We start from the raw sequence: 20,606 nt of genomic DNA on the forward strand, positions 1-20,606 counted from the left end.
CAGTTTCTTACGAGCCCTTTATGGAAAGCCAGGACAAAACGTGTATTTTGAATGTTTTGAGTCTGCAAGGTAACAAAATGCCAAAATGCATGCAAAACATCTTATATGGTGTAACATTACCAGAAATGTCTCATTTGTGTGTTTTTGAGCATATTAGACACATAAAGAAAAAAAAAACGCTAAAAAGCATATAAAATGCCCTATATGGGACAACTAAATAATATTATCAAAATCGTGTCTTTTAGGTGTTTTCAGCTTCTTACGTACCAAAACTTTAGCATGTATTCAAAACACCCTTTCTATAGAAACAGAACATTACCAATATTGAGTGTTTTAGTTGATTATGTACCAAAACACCGAAACACATGCAAAGTACATAATATGTGGAAACAAAATGGTATTTCCACAAACCTGTGTCATAAATGTTTTTGGGACTGTTAGGTACTGAACACAAAAATATCACTATATACTGAAAAAAAAATAAATAAATAAAAAAATAAATAAATAAATAAATAAATAAATAAAACATTAATTGTGAGTGTATTTCAACATATTAGGTATTAAAATGCCAAAATGTATACGAAGTACCCTATATAAAGAATAACATTATGAGAATCGCATTTTTTCAGTGTTTCTGAGCTTCTTAGTTACCAAAACTCCAAAATCCACGCAAATAACTCAATATGATGTAACGAAATAACATTACCAGAAACTTGTCATTTCGGTGTTTATGGAAGTATTAGACACCAAAATGTTAAAAAAAAAAAAAAAAAAACATGGAAAACACCCTACATAGGAAACCAAAACAACAAAATCGAAAGCATTTCCTTTGAATGTTTTTAAGAATCTTACGTATCGAAACGCTAAAACGCATGCCAGATACCCTTTCTGGAAAAACAGAAGAACATTTCCAAAAACATGTGTTTTAAATCTTTTTCAGTTTGTTATTTACCAAAATGCCTAAACACATGAAAGATAACCAATGTATGGAAAGAAAAAGATATAATCACAAAGGTGTATTATTTGTGTTTTTAACGTTCTTAGTTATCAGAACGATAAAACACGTGAATAGTACTCTATAACAAACAAACAAAAATGGTATCATAAGTGTTATCCACCATGTTAGGTACCAAAACGCTAAAATACATACAAAGAACAATATATGAAGAAATAGAACATTACCAAAACCTTTATTATGGCTGTTTTTTGGACTTGTTAGGTATTAAAACGCCAAAATGCATGTAAAGCACACTATGTAGAAAGAAGGAAACAACAATGCAAAAATATGGCTTTTGAGTGTTTTTTAGCTTCTTTCGAGCCAAAACATGAAAACGCATGTTCTGTTTCAGGAGAAACAGAACAGACATTGCTATAACAAATACAGGGGCACCCCAACGTTGTGTTCTGGCTCCACTACTTTTTGTATTGTACACAAATGATTGCAGAAGTAAATATAAAAGTTGTTCTATAATTAAATATGCAGATGACACGGCAATAGTGGGAAAAATCAGTAATGATGATTCACGAGAGTTCCTGAAGCAAGTTGAAGACTTTGTTACATGGTGCAATAATAACTTTTTAAATCTAAATGTAAAGAAAACAAAAGAAATGATAATTGATTTCCTCACAATTAACACAATTCCAGATCCACTAGTCATAGCCAATGAGCAAGTTGAAAGAGTACATGAATATAAATATCTTGGCGTAATAATTGATGACAAATTAACAGGATCTTCAAATACAACTAAATTATACAAAAAATGTAAACAGAGAATTCATTTTCTAAGAATATTGAAAAACATCCATATAGATCAATCAATATTATCACTATTTTATAAATCAGTAATTGAATCCATTTTGAGCTTTGCTATTACAGTATGGTATGGATCCTTAACATGTAAAGATAGAAATAAACTCAAAGAATTGTAAAGAACGTTGGTAAACTTAAAGCTAGAACTGATTCCCTAGATGATATATATATTATGATGGTGATAAAACAACTAAATAAAATTATGAATGATGTCCAGCATCCACTGCACTGCCAATACAAGTTCCTGAGATCTGGTAAAAGACTTGCCCTCCCAAAGCTGCAAACTACTAGATTTAAAAATACCTTTGTTCCTAAGAGTATAGATCTCTTCAATTCCTTTGCTTCCCGCTAACTTTTGTTTTATGTGTGTGAGTGTGTATTTTTAATGATGTATTATTTTTAGTATATTATATTATATGTGGATGAGCTACTGAGCAAGCCAAGAAGATTTTCATGTTGTATGTAATTCAATGTGACAATAAAGCTTACTTACTTACGTACTTACTTAATCAAAAACGTCTATTTACACTGTTTTTGACCTTGTTACGTTGGAAAATACCAACATGCAAGCGTAACGAGACGAAATTACCAGAAACGTGGCATTTGCGTGTTTTTAAGGATATAAGACACCAATAAGCTAAAAAGCATGGGAAACATCAAATTTGGGAAAACTAAACATAATCAAAATCGTCTCATTTTTTTTTTTTTTTAGCTTATGTGCCAAAACTCTAAAACGAATAAAAAAAAAACTTTCTGTAGAAACAAAACATTAACAAAATCATGTTTTGAGATTTTTTTTTTTTTTAGTTTATTGAGTACCAAAACGACAAAACACATGCAATGTAGCCAATATGAGGAAACTAAATGCTATTACCATAAGCTTCTCTTTTGAATAATTTTTGAGGTTCTTAGATGCTAAAATGCTAAACACATGAATATAACTTTATATTAAGAAAAGAATATCATTACAAAAAAAAAAAAAAAAGTGTAGTATCAGTGTGTTTCACTGTTAGGTATTCCCAGTGACGTCTAAAGCACTGTTCAGGTGGTGCTGTGAACTTATCATTAAACCCAGCTGTGACCTCATTGAACGATTCCTTTTGTGTCTCACAACACAAGGGGGCAGTCACAGCCTGCCCTTTAAAGACAACTCTCTTCCTCCACACAAAACTACAAGCACCTAATAACACACACACCCTTCACTCAAAAATTTTAAAATCATCATGGCGACTCCTACACCAGCCTCGGAGTCCCCATCTGGGGAGGGGACCATAAATGTCCCCAGGTAGGACTGCCTTTCTGTCGACGATCCTAAGTGTCTTCACACCCCCCTCAACTTTTTCTTCATTAACTTCTGCAACATTCGCAGTCTAAGATCTAATTTTCAATCTATAGAACACCACCTCTCCTCTTCTAAACCTCATCTTATTTTTCCTCATTGAAACTCAGGTTTCTGAGGCAACTGACAGTAGCCCCTTTTCTGTTCCCTCCTACTTTCTCTATCCTCATTTTCAATCCAAAGCTGGATGTTGCGTTTATGTGCGCAACAACTTAACCTACTCTCGTGCCCACGCTCTTGAATCTTCCGAGTTTTCCACCATCTGGCTACGACTACAGAGTCACTCTCAAACTAAATTTATCTGTGCTGTATACCTCTCAACTAACTCCTCTGACTATAAGAAATTCTTTGACTACTTAATTTCTAAAGTGGAGCACATTCTGACCATCTTCTTTTTTGCAGAGATCCCCATTCTTGGAGACTTCAATGTTCACCACCAGCTTTGGCTTTCCTCTCCCTTCACTGAACAGCCTACAACTTTGCTATCCTCCACGACCTAGAGCAATTGGTGCAATGCCCTACTCGTATTCCTGACTGTCTTGGAGATACGCCCAACATTTTTCACCTTTTCCTGACCTCTAATCCTTCTGCTTATGCTGTCACCCTCTCTTCTCCGTTGGGGTCCTCCGATCACAATCTCATATCTGTATCTTGTCCTATTGCTCCAATCCCTCCTCAGGATCCCCCCTAAGTGAAGATGCCTCTGGTGTTTTGCCTCTGCTTATTGGGAGTACCTGAGGAGGTATTTTGCTGATTTTCCTTGGAATGACTACTGCTTCCGTGTCAGAGACCTGTCTTTGTGTATGAAAAAAAAAAAAACATAACATTACGAAAAACGCGTATTTAGGGTCTTTTTCAGCTTCTTAGGTATCAAAACGTTAAAATCATACAAAACACCCTATATGGACAAACAATAACATAACCAAAAATATGTATTTTGAGTAATTTTGAGCTTGTTAGGCACAAAAATGGGATAATGCATACAAAATACCCGATATGGTGAAACAAAACGTAATTACCTGAAACGTTTATTATGAGTGTTATTGACCATAGAAAACAAAACGTTAAAACGCGCCAATAACACTCTATATGTAGAAACAGAACAACATTATCAGAAACTCATTTTTGACTGTTTTCACATTGTTAGGTACAAAAACACCAAAATACATGCAAAGAACTTTTTATTAGGAAACGAAACGACATTACCAGAAACTTGCTTTTTTTTTTAGTGTTTTCATCGTTTTAGGTACCAAAACGCTAAAAAGCATATAAATAAGCAAAAAATATGTCTTTTGTCTTTAAGCTTCAATATCAAAATGTTAAAATGCATGCAAAACATATTTTTGTTGACTGGGGACAAAATTGACTGGGACTGGCATTTCAGTGGGCATTTTTTTTTATTAGATTTTTGTTGCCCTTGGCCAGTATCCTTCCTACATAAAAAAAAATATATATATATATATATATATATATATATATATATATATATATATATATATATATATATATATATATATATATATATATATATATTACATAGAAAAACGCGAAAATGCATGAAAAAATAGTCTATGTGGGTCAAAGAAAAAAAAAATATTAGAAATGCGTATTATGAGTGCTTTTGAGCTTCTTAGGTACAAAAACTTTAAGACGCATACAAAGCACTCTATATGGAGAAACAGATTAACGTTACCAAAAAGGTCTATTTTTTACACCAAAATGCCAAAATGCATACAAAGCACACTCTATGGTAAACTGAAACCGCATATCTAGAAACATATCTTTTGAGTGTCTTTGAGAGCGTTTATTTATAAACGAAACGGCATTTCGAGAAACATGTCTTTTCAGTGTTTATGGACGTAATAGGCACTAAAACCCTAAAAAAAAAAACATGGAAATCACTACATGGAAAAAAAATATACATATATTATCAAAAATCAATTTTGATTTTTTTTTTTTATGCTATTTACGTATCAAAACGCTAAAACGCATTTAAAACACCCTTTATAGAGAAACAATAACTTTACCAAAAGTGTTTTTGAGCTTCTTACGAAGAAATCCGCCAAAATACATGGAAAGTACATTATATGGGAAAACAAAAGAATATTACGAGAGACGTGTATTTTGAGTGTTTTTGAGCTTCTTAGATACAAAACCGGTAAAGCTCACGAATAGTACTCTATATGGAGAAACAGAACAACATGTGCACTTTGAGTGATTTTCACATTGTTAGGTACCAAAACAAAAACAAAAATAAAAAGCATGGTAAAACGAAACCACTTTTCCAGAACAATGTCTTTTGAGTGTTTTTTTTTTTTTTGGCGTGTTAGCCACCAGAACGCTACAAAGAATTCAAAGTAACATATATGGAAAAACAACAATACCAAAAATGTCTCTTCATAGCTTTTTTTTTTTTTAGATAGTTACGTACCAAAACGTTAAAAAGCATGCAAAACACCCTTTATGGAGAAACAGAATAACATTACCATTCTATAAGGGAAAACGAAAGGATATTGCTAGAAACGTGTATTAAGAATGTTCTTGAGTATCTTAATAGAACTGTATATGAAAAAACAGAACAACATTACTAGAAACATGTATTTTGAGTGCTTTTTACATTTGTAGGTACCAAAACGCCAAAATCCATTACAAGAAACGCATATTTTAAGTGATTTTGTGCATGTTTAAAAAGAAATCGCGATAAAGCATAGAAAGCACACTGTACGGGAAAACAAATCACTCCCAAAAACGTGTCTTTTGAGTGTTTTTCAAACGATATTAGAAGAAACATATATTATAAGTATTCCTAAGTTTAAGAACATCAGAAACACGTAATACACGTTTCTTGTAATATCGTTTAATTTCTGAAATACGGTACTTTCCATACACTTTGGTATTTTTTGTACGTAACAAACTCAAAATATTGAAAATTCCCTTTTTCTGGTAATGCTATTTTCTTTCTCTATAAACGGTATTTTGCAAGCTTGTTAGCGTTTTGGTCCATAAGAAACTCAAAAACACAAAACACTCAAAAGGTACATTTTTTTTTAAATATCCCAATATAGGTTGCTTTCTATGTATTTTAGCATTTTGGGACCTAAAAAAAAAATGAAATGCATGAATAGTACTTTATATGGAGAAAAAAACACTCCCAAAAAACGTTTGTTTTGAGTGCTTTTTACATTGTTAAGCACCAAAGCGTGTAAGTGCATGCAAGGCATTCTGCATGAGGAAATAAAAGGACATTACGAGAAACGTGATTAGCGTTTTTTTTTTTTTTTTTAGATATTTTTGGCATTTTGGTACCTAACATTGTGAAAATACTCAAAATAGACATTCCTGTTAAAATTGTTTATGCTGTAAATGCTAATCTCGGCATTTACTATAACTGGTGTTTAAGCAGCAAACTAACAGTCAATTTTAGCAAAATTTATTATGTTATTCATAAAGCACTGGATCAGGGGTACTGTGAACTTATCATTAAACCCAGCTGTGGCCTCACTGAACGTTTCCCTTTCTGTCTCACAACACAATGGGACAATCACAGCCTGCCTTCTAAAGACAACTCTCTTCCTCCACACAAAACTACAAACACCTAATTACACACACACCCTTCACTCAAAATTAAAAATTATCATGGCGACTCCTACACCAGCCTCGGAGTCTCCATCTGGGGAGGGGACCACAAATCTCCCCAGGTTAGACTGCTCTTCTGACATCGACTCAAAGTGTCTTGACACCCACTCTCAACTTTTTCTTCATTAACTTCTGCAACACCTCTCCTCCACGAAACCTCATCTTCTTTTCCTCAGTGAAACACAGGTGTCTCAGGAAATTGACAGTAGCCCCTTTTTCTTTTCTCTCCTACTTTCTCTATCCTCATTTTCAATCAAAAGCTGAATGTTGCGCTTTTGTGCGCAACGACTTAACCTGCTCTCGTGCCCATCCTCTTGAATCTTCCAAGTTTTCTACCATCTGGCTATGACTACAGAATCACTCTCAAACTAAATTTATCTGTGCTGTATACCTCTCACCTAACTCCTCTGACTATAAGAAATTATTTGATTACTTAACTTCCAAAGTGGAGCACATTCTGACTCTCTTTCCTTTTGCAGAGATCTCCATCCTTGGAGACTTCAATGTTCACCACCAGCTTTGGCTTTCCTCTCCCTTCATTGATCATCCTGGTGAACTAGCCTTCAACTTCGCTATCCTCCAGGACCTAGAGCAATTGGTACAACACCCTACTCGCATTCCTGACCGTCTTGGAGATACGTCCAACATTCTTGACCTTTTCCTAACCTCTAATCCTGCTTATGCTGTCACCCTCTCTTTTCTATTGGGTTCCTCTGATCACAATCTCATATAATTATGTATTTTGTCCTATCACTCCAATTCTTCTTCAGGATCCCCCTAAGTGGAGGTGCCTCTGGCGTTTTGCCTCTGCCTGTTGGGGGGACCTGAGGAGGTATTTTGCTGATTTTTGTTGGTATGACTACTGCTTCCATGTCAAAGACCCGTCTCTGTGTGCCGAGTGCATAACAGAGGTGATAGTGTCTGGCATGGAGGCGTACATTCCTCACTTTTTTTCGACCTAAACCTTTCAAACCTAGGTTTAACACAGCCTGTTCTCGTGCTATACATGATAGAGAGGTGGTCCACAAAAGGTACTTAAACTGTAGAGCGGGGATCGGTACAGAAACTTCCAGACAGGTGCCGTGAGTTTATTTGCAGGGCGCTGTTCACAGGCGCAGTTAGATTCCTCAGACACGGTCACAGCAAGTATACAACAACAGAGGCCCAAACTCCAGGTGGTGCTTAAATCACAATAAAGGAAAACCATTGTAGGCGTGTGTGTGTGGTGTTTTAGATAGGCGTCCAGTCAGCCGAATGACCGAGACCATGGCAGTACCCAACGAGGTGTAAACCACATTACTGGAACCTACCTCGAACTTCTAATGGTGTATCTATGTACTCCTACAATACTCCCCCTCAAGAACGGAGTTCACCTAGTAATATAAATTGTGAGGGTGTTGATTGAAATACACTGTCCTCCCTGAACGAGTTGTATGAGGGAAGTTAGGTATGGTATGGCGAGGAAGATCGACTGGAAATGAGCAGAAGGGGAAGGTGTAGAAGCAGAGATATCAGGCAAAGGAGATGAATTAGAGTCTAAGGTAGACGTAGTCAGGTCATCTCTATCATTAGATGTTGCTTGTCTGGTGATTGGTATATAAGCTGGCTTCAGACGGTCAATAGATACAGATGTGTCACCCTGAGGAAGTCTGAGGATGAAGTATTTCGGGTCACGTTGTATTACTTCATAAGGTCCCGAATAAGGAGCTTCTAAACTTTTGCGAACTTTGTCAATCCGCACCCAGACCTTTGAACATGAAAACAGAACGTTAGGAACATATGGTTTAAATGAGGAGTGACATTCACCTGATGAAAAGTTATAAAAATCAATGGCCTGCATTTCTTTAATCAAGTGGTGTATAGTATCTTTGTTCATTGATATTGGCGAGTCTTTAGTGATAATTGCAGAAGGACACAACATATGAGTTCCTGTGACAGCAGTGAATGGCGAGTAACTGGTCATATTAGGTGTCAAACGATATCCAAGTAAGACTATGGGCAAAGCATAAAACCAGTTCTCTTGTCTAGCACGTATCACTGAATTTAAAGAGCGGTGATGGCGTTCAATGATACCGTTCGCTTGAGGATGATAAGCAGTTGTTCGCATGTGATGGAAGCCAATAATTGAGGAAAGCTCAGAAAACAACTCACTTTCAAGTTGAGCACCTCTGTCTGTCACTACCTGTAGCGGGACTCCAAAATGAGAAATCCAACCAGCCACGAATGCAATAGCGACGGAGCTCGCGGTGGTGTCTATTACAGGTATAGCTTCCGTCCATCTTGTCGCTCTGTCAATGCAAGTCAGAAGGTAACTGTATGGGAGAGGGTATGGGTAGTTAGGAAGAGTAGCAGGAGGCAATGGTCCAACAATATCTATATGAACAGTCTGGAAGCGATCAGTAGGAGTAGAAATAGGAGAAACTGGTGATATTGTGTGTCTGTGTGTTTTAGCTTGTTGACACTTAAGACAATTCGTTACAAACTCCCTTATATCTTTGTTCATACAAGGCCAGAAATAACGTTGTTTAATTAGTTTAGCAGTGGTCTTAATACCAGGATGAGATAGATCGTGTAATGAATGAATGACATTTATCCTAAGAGAAGAAGGAACAAACGGTCTTGGTGCGTTGGTAGATGTGTCGCACCATAGAGTAAGATTAGAGGGCAAGGTATAATTGGATAATCTTTCCTTGTACAAACCGACCTTGGTGTCACCTTCCTGGGAACGAGCTATGCCACACAAGTCGAAAGAATCAACTGAAATTGCACATGATGGTCTTGATAAACAATCGGCAACAACATTGTTGTCCCTATGGATGTACAGTACAGATGATACATATTCAGAGATTAAAGAAAGTTGCCGTTGTTGCCTATCAGACTTTGCAACTGACTTAGAATGAAAGGCAGAAACTAAAGGTTTATGGTCAAGGAACAAGGTGACCGAGTGGCCATCAATGAGTGTTTTAAAGTGAATGACAGCCAAATAAGAAGCTAAGAGTTCTCTGTCATAGGTGGAATTGGTTTTCTGAGTGTCAGAGAGCTTTTTGGAATAAAATCCTAGAGGCGTAGGCGTAGGCGGGTCATCTATAATCTGGTATAGAGCTGCGCCAACTGCGAAGCTCGAGCTGTCAGTCACAAGCTGGTAATCTGTTGCCTTCTGAGAGGGATAGGCGAGGGTAGGACAAGTAACTAGGGCTTGCTTCAAATTGTTGAAGGAGTCCCTTGCAACATCTGTCCATAAGAGAGATTTAGAAGATGGATTATGCTGTAAGAGTTCTGTCAATGAATAAGCAACATCGGCAAAATTAGGGATCATTTGTCTAAAGAAATTTAGCATCCCCATAAAACGGCGCAATGCAGTTGAAGTTTGAGGTAAAGGAAACTCTGAAATTGCAGTGACGCGGTTTTGAGGTGGTCTAATTCCATGAGCACTGGCCTCATAGCCAAGGAAGGTGAGCGATGACTTGAAAAATTCACATTTATCTATAGATAGTCTTAAGTTGTGTTTTGCTAAAGTAGAAAGAACAGTCTTAACATCAGCAATGTGTTCTTCAAGAGCTGTACTAGCTACTAAGATGTCATCCAAGTAGGTGAAAGTGTTCTTAACATTAACCAATATGGTGTCAATGAAGCGCTGAAAAGTGGAACCTGCATTTTTAAGACGAAAGGGCATATACAGAAATTCAAACAGACCAAACGGTGTGCATACTGCAGTCTTAGGTACATCGTCTTTGGCCACAGGGATCTGTAAGTATGCACGCTGTAAATCGATCTTTGAAAATATGGTCTTACCCTTAAGTGACATGGTGAGACAGCGCAAATGTGGTATGGGATATTTATCATTCACAGTTACGTTATTGAGTCCGCGATAGTCACCACAAGGTCTCCAAGCACCAGGCTCCTTCTTAGGCACGAGATGCAGAGAAGACGCCCAAGGTGCGTTAGAGCGCCGAATGATTCCGGCATTAAGCAAAAACTTATATTCATCTTTAGCCGCTTTGAGTTTCTCACCTGTCAAAGGTCTTGCTTTGAAATGTATAGGAGGCGAGTCACCTGTATCAATACGATGGTGTATAGTTTCCACAGGAGGTGTAGTGGCTGACAACTGCAAAGGTGAAGTGAGAACCGGAAACTGAGGAAGGAGTTCAGCAGCTTTTGAGTCTACCCCATTATAATTAACCAAATATGAAGAAATAGGAGAATAAGAAACTTCAAGAGGAATCTTACATTGGGTAGAGGAGTCTATTAGCGACTGGTTTTAACAGTCTACTATTAGTGAGTTAGCTGCAAGAAAATCGGTTCCCAAAATTGGATGTATAACGTCAGCAATGATGAAAGACCTAGGGAAGGAATGCCTAATACATCGTATCCCAAGGTCTACATCGACTTCACCATAACAATGTATGGGTTTACCTGAAGCATTAGTAAGAGTAACAGCAGTTGGCCTGAGGAACGGAGTAAGTTCTGATTCATTAGGAAGCAGCGAAAGTGATGAACCAATATCTATCAAAAATTGGCAATTCTTGCAGCCGATTGTGGCACTTACTTTAAGTGGCAGTCCGACGGTCGCAACTGATATTTCTACAGACTGCCCTACTAGTTTCCCACCTGGTGGAATACGCGAGTGGGAGAAGAAGAACGAGAATTAGGATGAGAATCTGACAAAATATTAGAAGCTGTAGAAGAAAGTATACACCATCGTTTACATGATTTTGCCCTGTTACCATAAGACAGATGGTACCTGCACACCTGAGGACGCTGCCCTTCATGAAAGGCGCGCACTCCAATGGGAACACAAGTTCTAGAAAATACATTATCCTGACAAGCTGAAGTGAAATTTGGGCCTCTATACCATTATCTCTGTTCCGGTTCGCAGGCCTGGACCCTTGTCTACCTTCCACCATGGAAACATTAGCGCTGTTGTTTACACTTGCATTACTTGAGCCATAGGCCAACAATGTCTCAGCTACACAAGCCATTTCCTCTAGTGTAGAGCTCTCCTCATATGTCACTAGGAGAGGTCTGATGCTACTAGGTAGTGCTTTAAAAAATTTCAACTTTATAAAGGAATCATCCATCCTTAGTTCAGCAGCTATTTTACGCAACTCTCTCAAATACCTGGAAGGTCTGTCACACATTATGTTATTTTGATTAACAAGAGAGTCAAAAAGTTCAGGTTTTGACCTGGTGAAAAGAGATATCAAAGATTGCTTTAATTCACCATAGTCTGAAGAATTGATGACTTCATCACTCAATTGATTGATTACTCTAAGTGGCAAATTTGATAATATATGGTGAAATTTAATACTTGAAACAGTGATCTTGGCAAGAACAAACTGTGATTCAATTACTGTAAAACACACCAGATGTAAGTAGCGAACCCTCGTCCTGCTTCGGCATAGTTCCAAGGGCATAGATTCCAAACAAGACAAAAGTTAAAATAATAGAGTACCTGGACGACCAGCATATAGTCACTGTGTAGTTATAGTCTGCCACCAATCACCACAGTCCGTAGGCCGTCCCTGCTCCACGATGATCACATCACGTCTAGTCACTCCGGGGTAACCACTTGTAGAGCGGGGATCTTTTTTTTTTTTTTTTTTTGTAGGAAGGACACTGGCCAAGGGCAACAAAAATCTAATAAAAAAAAATGCCCACTGAAATGCCAGTCCCATAAAAGGGTCAAAGCAGTGGTCAAAAATTGATGAATAAGTGTCTTGAAACCTCCCTCTTGAAGGAATTCAAGTCATAGGAAGGTGGAAATACAGAAGCAGGCAGGGAGTTCCAGAGTTTACCAGAGAAAGGGATGAATGATTGAGAATACTGGTTAACTCTTGCGTTAGAGAGGTGGACAGAATAGGGGTGAGAGAAAGAAGAAAGTCTTGTGCAGCGAGGCTGCGGAAGGAGGGGAGGCATGCAGTTAGCAAGATCAGAAGAGCAGTTAGCATGAAAATAGCGGTAGAAGACAGCTAGATATGCAACATTGCGGCGGTGAGTGAGAGGCTGAAGACAGTCAGTTAGAGGAGAGGAGTTGATGAGACGAAAAGCTTTTGATTCCATCCTGTCTAGAAGAGCATTATGAGTGGAACCCCCCCAGACATGTGAAACATGCTCCATACATGGACGGATAAGGCCCTTGTACAGAGTTAGCAGCTAGGGGGGGGTGAGAAAAACTGGCGGAGACGTCTCAGAACACCTAACTTCATAAAAGCTGTTTTAGCTAGAGATGAGATAGTGAACAGGTGTTTAGAGCAGATGAGAATGAGAAGCTGACAGATATTTCCATAACTAGGGAGATAGTGGAACAGGAGATAGATAGGCTAAAAAAGTTCAAGTCACCAGGACCTGATGAAATATATCCCAGAGTACTTAAGGAATGTAAAGAGATTATTAGTGAGCCGTTAGTTTCTGTCTTTAGGAAATCACTGGAGTCGGGTGAGGTACCAGTAATGTGGAGGCAGGCTAATGTAGTACCCATCTTTAAGAAAGGAGATAAAACTTTAGCGTCTAATTATAGACCTGTCAGCTTAACTTCAGTCGTAGGTAAAATGTTAGAGTCAATAATAGCGAGGAACATTAGGGAACATTTAGACAAACATAACTTGATAAATCAGTCACAGCATGGCTTCACGAAGGGGAAGTCTTGCCTGACAAACTTATTAAGTTTTTACAGTAAGGTGTACGAGGCAGTAGATAATGGTGATAGTTATGATATCTTATATCTGGACTTTAGTAAAGCATTTGACAAGGTACCCCATCAAAGGCTCCTGAGAAAGGTTAGGGCACACGGGATAGATGGGAAGGTGTTAGGCTGGATAGGATCATGGCTTGGTAACAGGCGACAGAGAGTGGTAATAAATAGCTCGAAATCCGAGTGGGGTCATGTAATTAGTGGGGTACCACAGGGATCAGTATTAGGGCCATTGTTATTTCTAATGTATATCAATGACTTGGATAGTGGAATTAGTAGTGATGTTAGTAAATTTGCGGATGACACAAAGATAGGTAGATTAATTAGGTCAGAATCGGATGCCATCGCCTTGCAGGCAGACTTAGATAGAATGAATGAATGAATGGACGGATAGATGGTAAATGCAATTTAATATCAATAAATGCAAAGTGCTTAGCGTAGGTAGAGGAAACCCACACAATAGGTACACATTAGACAACCAAACTCTGGTAGGTAAAGGGTACGAGAAAGATTAGGAATTATAGTTAGCTCTGAACTCCGTCTAAGGCAGTGGTTCCCAAACTATCTTACCTGACGCCCCCTTTTTGCTTCCAGTAGACCCGCACGCCCCCAGTGCCTCTTTTTTTTTTTTTTCATATGAAATGATTCTTACATTTATTTCTTAGCATTGTTCAGGAAAACATATTTGTTTGTATTACATTTTAATAATGAAAGCCACTCAAACAAATAATAGTACATTCCAGTAACTAAAAAGGAAACATTTGGTTCAAAATGAGCGAAAAAAAAGGTTTGAACATTAGCAAATTGGCAAAATTGAGTTGCAATTTTAAGAAAAAAATAATTTGAAAACATGGCATATAATATTTGGAATGACTCATGAGACTAAGGCAAAATTTATGAACTAATTTAGTGAGATGGATGCTGCTGCTTCTTCCTCACAAGATCAGAAATTCTAGGATTGAAGGATGACAGCGCACAACGCAAGTCATTTTCTACATCAAGTCGGTTGCGCTGTTTTGTTTTCAGAACAACAAGAGCTGAAAATCCTGCTTCACAAAGATAAGTAGAAGAAAAGGGAAGAATCACACGAAGTGCTTCTTCACCTATTTTTGGGTACATGGGGAGATATTTCACCCAAAACTCTTCTAACTTAATTGTTTCAAAGTCCCTTTTCGCGCTGGAGTCACATTTCAAATCGATGGCTTCCTCTTGCAGTGATTCCAGTAACAACTCCACATCAGTGTTAAATGGATTCTGCACCAATGTCCAAAGAGAATTCTCCATTGAGACATCTGGAAAATAGTGTATAAATTCCTCAGCAAGGGAATGCAGATGTGATAAAACCTCTTTTGTCACGTCATACTGCTCATTGTTTCTCTCCTCAGATAAGAGCTCATTCAGATGTGAGAACGATGAAAAGTTCCCAACTTGTACTTTTCGTTTCCAAAGATGAATTTTTCGGTGAAAGCTCTGATCACATCAGAGTGTGCAATGATGTTTGTGTTTCTTCCTTGTAGCTTCAAATTGAGGTTGTTGATAGCCTCAAAAAAGTCCACAAGGTATGCTAGTGAGAGCTGAAAGTCTTCCTCTCTGAATGCTTCATACAGTTTGTCTTGTTTCTGCTTCTGCAAGAAAATTTTCACTTCATCTTTGAGCTCGTAAAGACGACTCAGCATGTTTCCCTTGGAAAGCCAGCGGACTTCGGTGTGAAACAGGAGAGTCTTGTAATCAGTGCCCAAATCTGAGCAAAGAGCTGCGAAAAGCCTAGAATTCAAAGAGCTATTCTTTACAAAATTCACCACTTTTATTTCCAAATTCAGTGAACTGCGTAGATTACCAGGCAGAGTTTTGCTTGCTAATGATTGTCTGTGGATAACACAGTGAGTCCCAGTTACAGCAGGATTTTTTTTCTTTCACCAGCTTCACAAATCCAGAGCGAGATCCAATCATTGATGGGGCACCATCAGTACAAACACCGACTAATTTTTCCCATGAAAGACCGTGCTCTTGGAAAAACTCATCAACCTTTGAAAAAACATTGATGGCCTTTGCTGTTGTCTCCAGTGCTGCTGAGAAAAGAATTTCTTCTTTCACAGTTCCTTCATCCACGAATCGAGAATAAACAAGCAGCTGGCAGAGGTGAGCAGCATCAGTACTTTCATCGCACTGTATTGCAAAGAAGCGAGATGCTTTTATTTTGTCCAAAACTTGTTCTTTTATGTCTTCTGAAAGTTCGTCAATGCGACGCTTCACTGTGTTATCTGATAAGGAAATCTTTGATAACTTTCTTTGGCTTTCTTCCCCAAGCACAGTATTTGCAGCACTCAAAATGCAGGGTTTTACAAGAGTCTCCCCCACAGAGTGAGGCTTCTTTGTTTTTGCAATAAGTAGTGACAGCTCGTAAGATGCTTCCACCAGTTTCCACGTTTCTTGAAAAACACTGCTTGAGTCCAGCTTCATACGATTCAGCAAACAAAGAGAATAAAGATCCCTGTACAACCAGCGAAAGAGAGAGGTATATATGTGTACCAAATTCGGACAAGGCTTCCATAATCAATAAATATTTGTCTAAAACAGGATTAAAAATAGCAACATTAGCGGGAGAGAAAATTGGTGAGCTAACGAGGACTAAAGAGACCAGACTTGTTAATAATAACAGCGTAGTGTACAGCATACCATGCAAAGGTTGTACAAAGCAGTACATAGGAGAAACAGGCAGGGGACTTAAAACAAGAATAGCAGAGCATAGGAAAGATGTTTTAAAACACAACACATCAAACTCCCTTGTATTGCACATAGAAAAATGTAAACACCTACCAAAATGGGAAGAGGCTAAAGAAATTAGAGTTGGATTGAAGAAAAGAATGAGAAAAGCTATAGAGGGAGCCCTCATAACAACTAGGGCGGGTAATTCTGCCAAATTGGCCCTCAGGTCAGGTACAAGGAAAATCCCCAGTAAAGGCTCATCACGTAGGCGGATAATGCCATCTAGGAAAATAAAATTAGGTGAGCTACACGCCAGGATGGCAATACTCTGTACGAATGTCAAATGAGAAAATTTTGTATGTTGTTATAAATAGTGTGTTTTCACTCATGTAAATCAGTCTCTCTGAGGATGGCTATTCAGCCGAAACGTTAGAGATTAAAAGAATCCTAACTCCTCCCTGGGTCTTTATCCCCCTTCCTAAACCCTCTCTGTTATATATACGGTTTAAAACATGGAATTCCATTCCTGAGCAAACCAAAATTCATACATCATTGAAAACATTTAAAAAACACTATAAACAACATATAATTTCCTCATACTGACGTCTTTCTCTATTAGTACTTTCATTTTCGTTTTCTTTTCTTATTTTCTTCACCCAATATTTGATTATGAAATATCTTCAGATAATAATCTCATGATTTCTACCGATAATGTAATTACATACATAAGTATACTGAAAATATTATTCATTTGTACTTTGTGTGCATATACATCACAAATCCTTCTTTCTTTCTTTATTTATTTATTTATTTTTATTTTACTGCTCAAAAATTGGGCTGCCTAAAGAGTATAGATCAGGGGTTCTTAACCTTTTGATGGTTCCATATGTAGTGCTGGAAATTAATTATGTATATTTCTATTTTTTTTTTTTTCTAGGCTAAGGCCCATGTAATGTGCGGGGATGACCAGACAGTCTCAGTATCATGTGACTAACCGCCCCCTTCCCCTCCTCTCCTCAGTTTCCTTTTGTCCTTACTTTTTCTCCCTCTCAGCGTCACTGTGTTGACCACTTCTATGATAAATATACCCCGTGAATAAACGTAATTTCTCCTGCTTGGCCAGGTTATAGAGGCGAATTTTTCACCTAATTCCAGAGAATGGGGAGCCCTTAATACGATCAAATTAATTCTATAATGGTAAGGTCTTAAGCCAGCTCAAACAAATCCCAGATAATTACGCCACGCCAATGAGGTTGACGAATCTGATAAGTCTTCTTTGCTTCGCCGTCCTCTTACCCCTGTTGCTACGCAAGCCGGGAAGAGATACCAGACCTTGACTAATTCCCCAATTGATTTCAAAAGTCCATTGAATTAAACTTCTTAAAGTAACAACTATAAAGTAAACAGTAACTTAATTATTCATATTTTTCATCCCTGAACTCACAACCTAGTCGCCCCCCCCACTAACACAAAATTATAACTCTTAATAAATTTCCCCACTGGAAACCTTTATCCTTAGTTTCCCGCCTATTTCCTCACAAGCAAAGCCAGTCTCTCTCGGATTCTCCTCAGTCTCTCTCGGATTCTCCTCAGATATTCCTGTTGATAAACTATTGTTCTGAGTGGATAGATATTCACATTTTTTCGTTCCTTTTGTTGGTTCTCTCCACGTGACTAGTGCAACCACCTGGTTCGAGATCACCGTGTGAGACTGTCCTCAGGTCTATACATACCTTTTAGGTATATTTTTTATTTATTTATTTATTCTCTGGTCTCCCCCGCAATTCAGTAGTCGCGAAGATATCTCCATCGCAGTTTTATGTAACTGAAGAGTACGCTACCATTCTTTTGTATTTCTGGATTCCTTTTTTTTATTATTATTATTCGGATTATTCCATTATCAATTAAAAATCTATAAAAGTGTCAATATTTGTATTTCTTTTAATCCAGTGATAGGATTTGTGATTATCGTCTGCCACAAGGGAACATCACTCGTGGGCACTAACTGAAGGTGACTTTTATTTTATATATTTTTTTTTTTTCGTGGGCACTAAACTGGTGAGCAGCGGTGGCATTTATTTCGCGACTGACCGAAAGAGGTGGAGACTGGAAATAATTGTAAATGTTGAAGGTGGCACTTGTAGGGCATAGCCAGATTCCCCGGCATCTAAAGGTAACAAATGTGCAAATTAGGATATTCAGAGTCCCTGGAGCAAAGGCTAGAACTTTCTTTGAGGATGATCGGTTAAATCGAGTACTCGAGTGGGAACATGACTTGACCATCTTGTGGATAGGCAGCAATGACATAGAAACATCTACCAATCCCGCTAGGATTTTCTCCGATGTTAAGAACATCATCAAAGAAATCACTGCCAAATGCCAATCACTAGTGCATGTCTGCCAAATTGAACCCAGGACCAACCCTAAGGGAATGTCAGTGGAGAAATATAAGAAATTCCAAGTAGGAATCAATAATAGAGTAAAGAGAGCCCTGAAGACCCCAAACATTCATTTTAATAATATTCAATTTGTACAAGAACTGAGCGAGGATGGTGTTCACTGGGACGAGAGAGGCCAAGCTCAAGTAATCAGTAAGATCAAAAGAGTTATTGAAGGTCACAGTAGCGATAGAGAGGCAGTGGAGTAGAACACATTGTCCTGGAAGAAGAAAACCTGAGCGCATACTGTGTATCGCAGGTCACCTAACAATCACCCTGAGAGATTGTGTTCTACACCCAGTACGTTAAACTTCCATGTGAGCAAAGATGACTGATAATGTTCGCCTCCCAAGGGGTGGATTAGACCCGTGGCAGGACTTAATGGATCACAACACCAGAGAGAGCCTGGGAGCAGTTAAACATGAAAGTAAAGGGAAAGACTTGAACACTTTAGAACAGGAAGTAGAGGAACTAAAGCAAATCTTAAATCAACAAAATCAGGTAATTGGGCGCTTGGCTAACATCCCTAATTTACACAGAGCACCTAGCACTCCCACCAAACCCCGAGATATCCCAATTCTTGAACTCCACCACCTACAAGGTCTTGACTCAACTACCCAACTGCAAATTTTCATTGAACTGGTGGAGCAAAGTAGCAATGAGGACACCCGCAAAGTGCAAATTGCAAAGAGTAGGGTCAGCAGCGAGCTCGCGGCTCTCATACATAACCATCAAACCTTACATCATTGTCACACCTGGAATAGTATTAAACAATTGCTTCTATCACAATTCTCCCAAGAGGTTAACTTTGACAGGGCGTGGAGAGACATAGACGCACAGACATATGACTGGGTAGAATCTCCCCAAGCATTTGCCAACAAATTCACTTGCAAATATGCCACCCTAGAGACGAGCTTTCCAGGAGAGAAACTCCCTAAATGTGAGAAAATTATCAAAAGAAAGTTGTGGCAGGGCTTAACCCAAGAAGCAAAGGCTAGACTAGAAGGTTTCCTGGATGAGGATTATCCTCTTGATAAATTTATTGACAGGGTAGAACATGAGCGCCAACTGCTCGAGGCTGCCCATACTTCCCCCATTGCTAGAATTAAACCTGAACTGGGAAAATCTAGATCAAAACCCATTGGTAGTGTAACGCTCCTTTTTATTATTTCTGTGTTTCTTTGAGTCTCCCCAATAATTGTTTTCTTTTGTAGCTTGCGGTGAAGAGGAGGATAATAGCGGTAATTAAAGGTTTAGTAATTATATGAAAAAGTATATTTATAAGGCGTGTATTCGTGGGAGTGATTTAAAAGTCTTGAAATATTTGTTATAAATAGTCTTTACTTATTTCAACTGTGGTTTTCTCTAATCAGTGGTAATACGAATAATAGGATTACATCATGTTGCGTCAGCCTACCAGTAACTCATAAGGTGTCATTCCCTAGCTTATAAAATATGTTAGTAATTTAGAATTCAATTATTAACTTCAACTAATGTCCAGCCTATATGCTCACCTTGCTAGCCAATTATTCCTGCATTTTTATTTAAACTAACGGTTCAGTAAAATTATTTGTGAAAGAAGAGAGAGAGAGAACTAGTTAAGGTTCCAATAACTTCAGAGGCCTGGGGGTGTTGAGGGAGAGAGCACAGAATGGCGTCTCCCTTCCCTCTGGCAACAGGTGGGTCTCGTAGCTCTGAAATATTTGATTTTTCTTTTATTTAGAAGTGAATATTACTGTGTTCATGTTTATTATTCATGTCTCTAGTGAAGATATAGTGACTGTACGTGTTGACAGAATGGCGTCTCCCTTCCCTCTGGCAACAGAATGGCGTCTCCCTTCCCTCTGGCAACAGATAAAATAGCCAGTGTTGGTCCCACGTGGAGACAGGCCACAGAGTCTTGGGAAAGTGTTAGCCATGTAATGTTTCTTTAGTCAAGTATAATCTACTGTGAATGTGTTGTGAGCAATATTATTGCCTTAGAGA

The 20,606-nt window shown here is 38.2% G+C and overlaps 2 protein-coding genes across 2 annotated transcripts; both read right to left on the minus strand.

The window, feature by feature from the left end:
• Positions 1-14,382: 14,382 nt before the first annotated feature.
• LOC135096260 (protein FAM200C-like) lies at positions 14,383-14,760 on the minus strand. Its single transcript, XM_063997628.1, has one exon. The coding sequence runs from the start codon at positions 14,758-14,760 to the stop codon at positions 14,383-14,385; it is 378 nt and encodes a 125-aa protein (XP_063853698.1).
• Positions 14,761-14,873: 113 nt separating this feature from the next.
• On the minus strand, positions 14,874-16,013 carry LOC135096261 (protein FAM200C-like). Its single transcript, XM_063997629.1, is given in 2 exon segments — positions 14,874-15,389; positions 15,391-16,013. Coding segments are annotated over 2 exon segments (1,062 nt in total). The 5' UTR covers positions 15,937-16,013.
• Positions 16,014-20,606: the final 4,593 nt, after the last annotated feature.

This window comes from Scylla paramamosain, unplaced genomic scaffold, assembly GCF_035594125.1.
Source record: "Scylla paramamosain isolate STU-SP2022 unplaced genomic scaffold, ASM3559412v1 Contig3, whole genome shotgun sequence".
Taxonomy (NCBI): domain Eukaryota; kingdom Metazoa; phylum Arthropoda; class Malacostraca; order Decapoda; family Portunidae; genus Scylla; species Scylla paramamosain.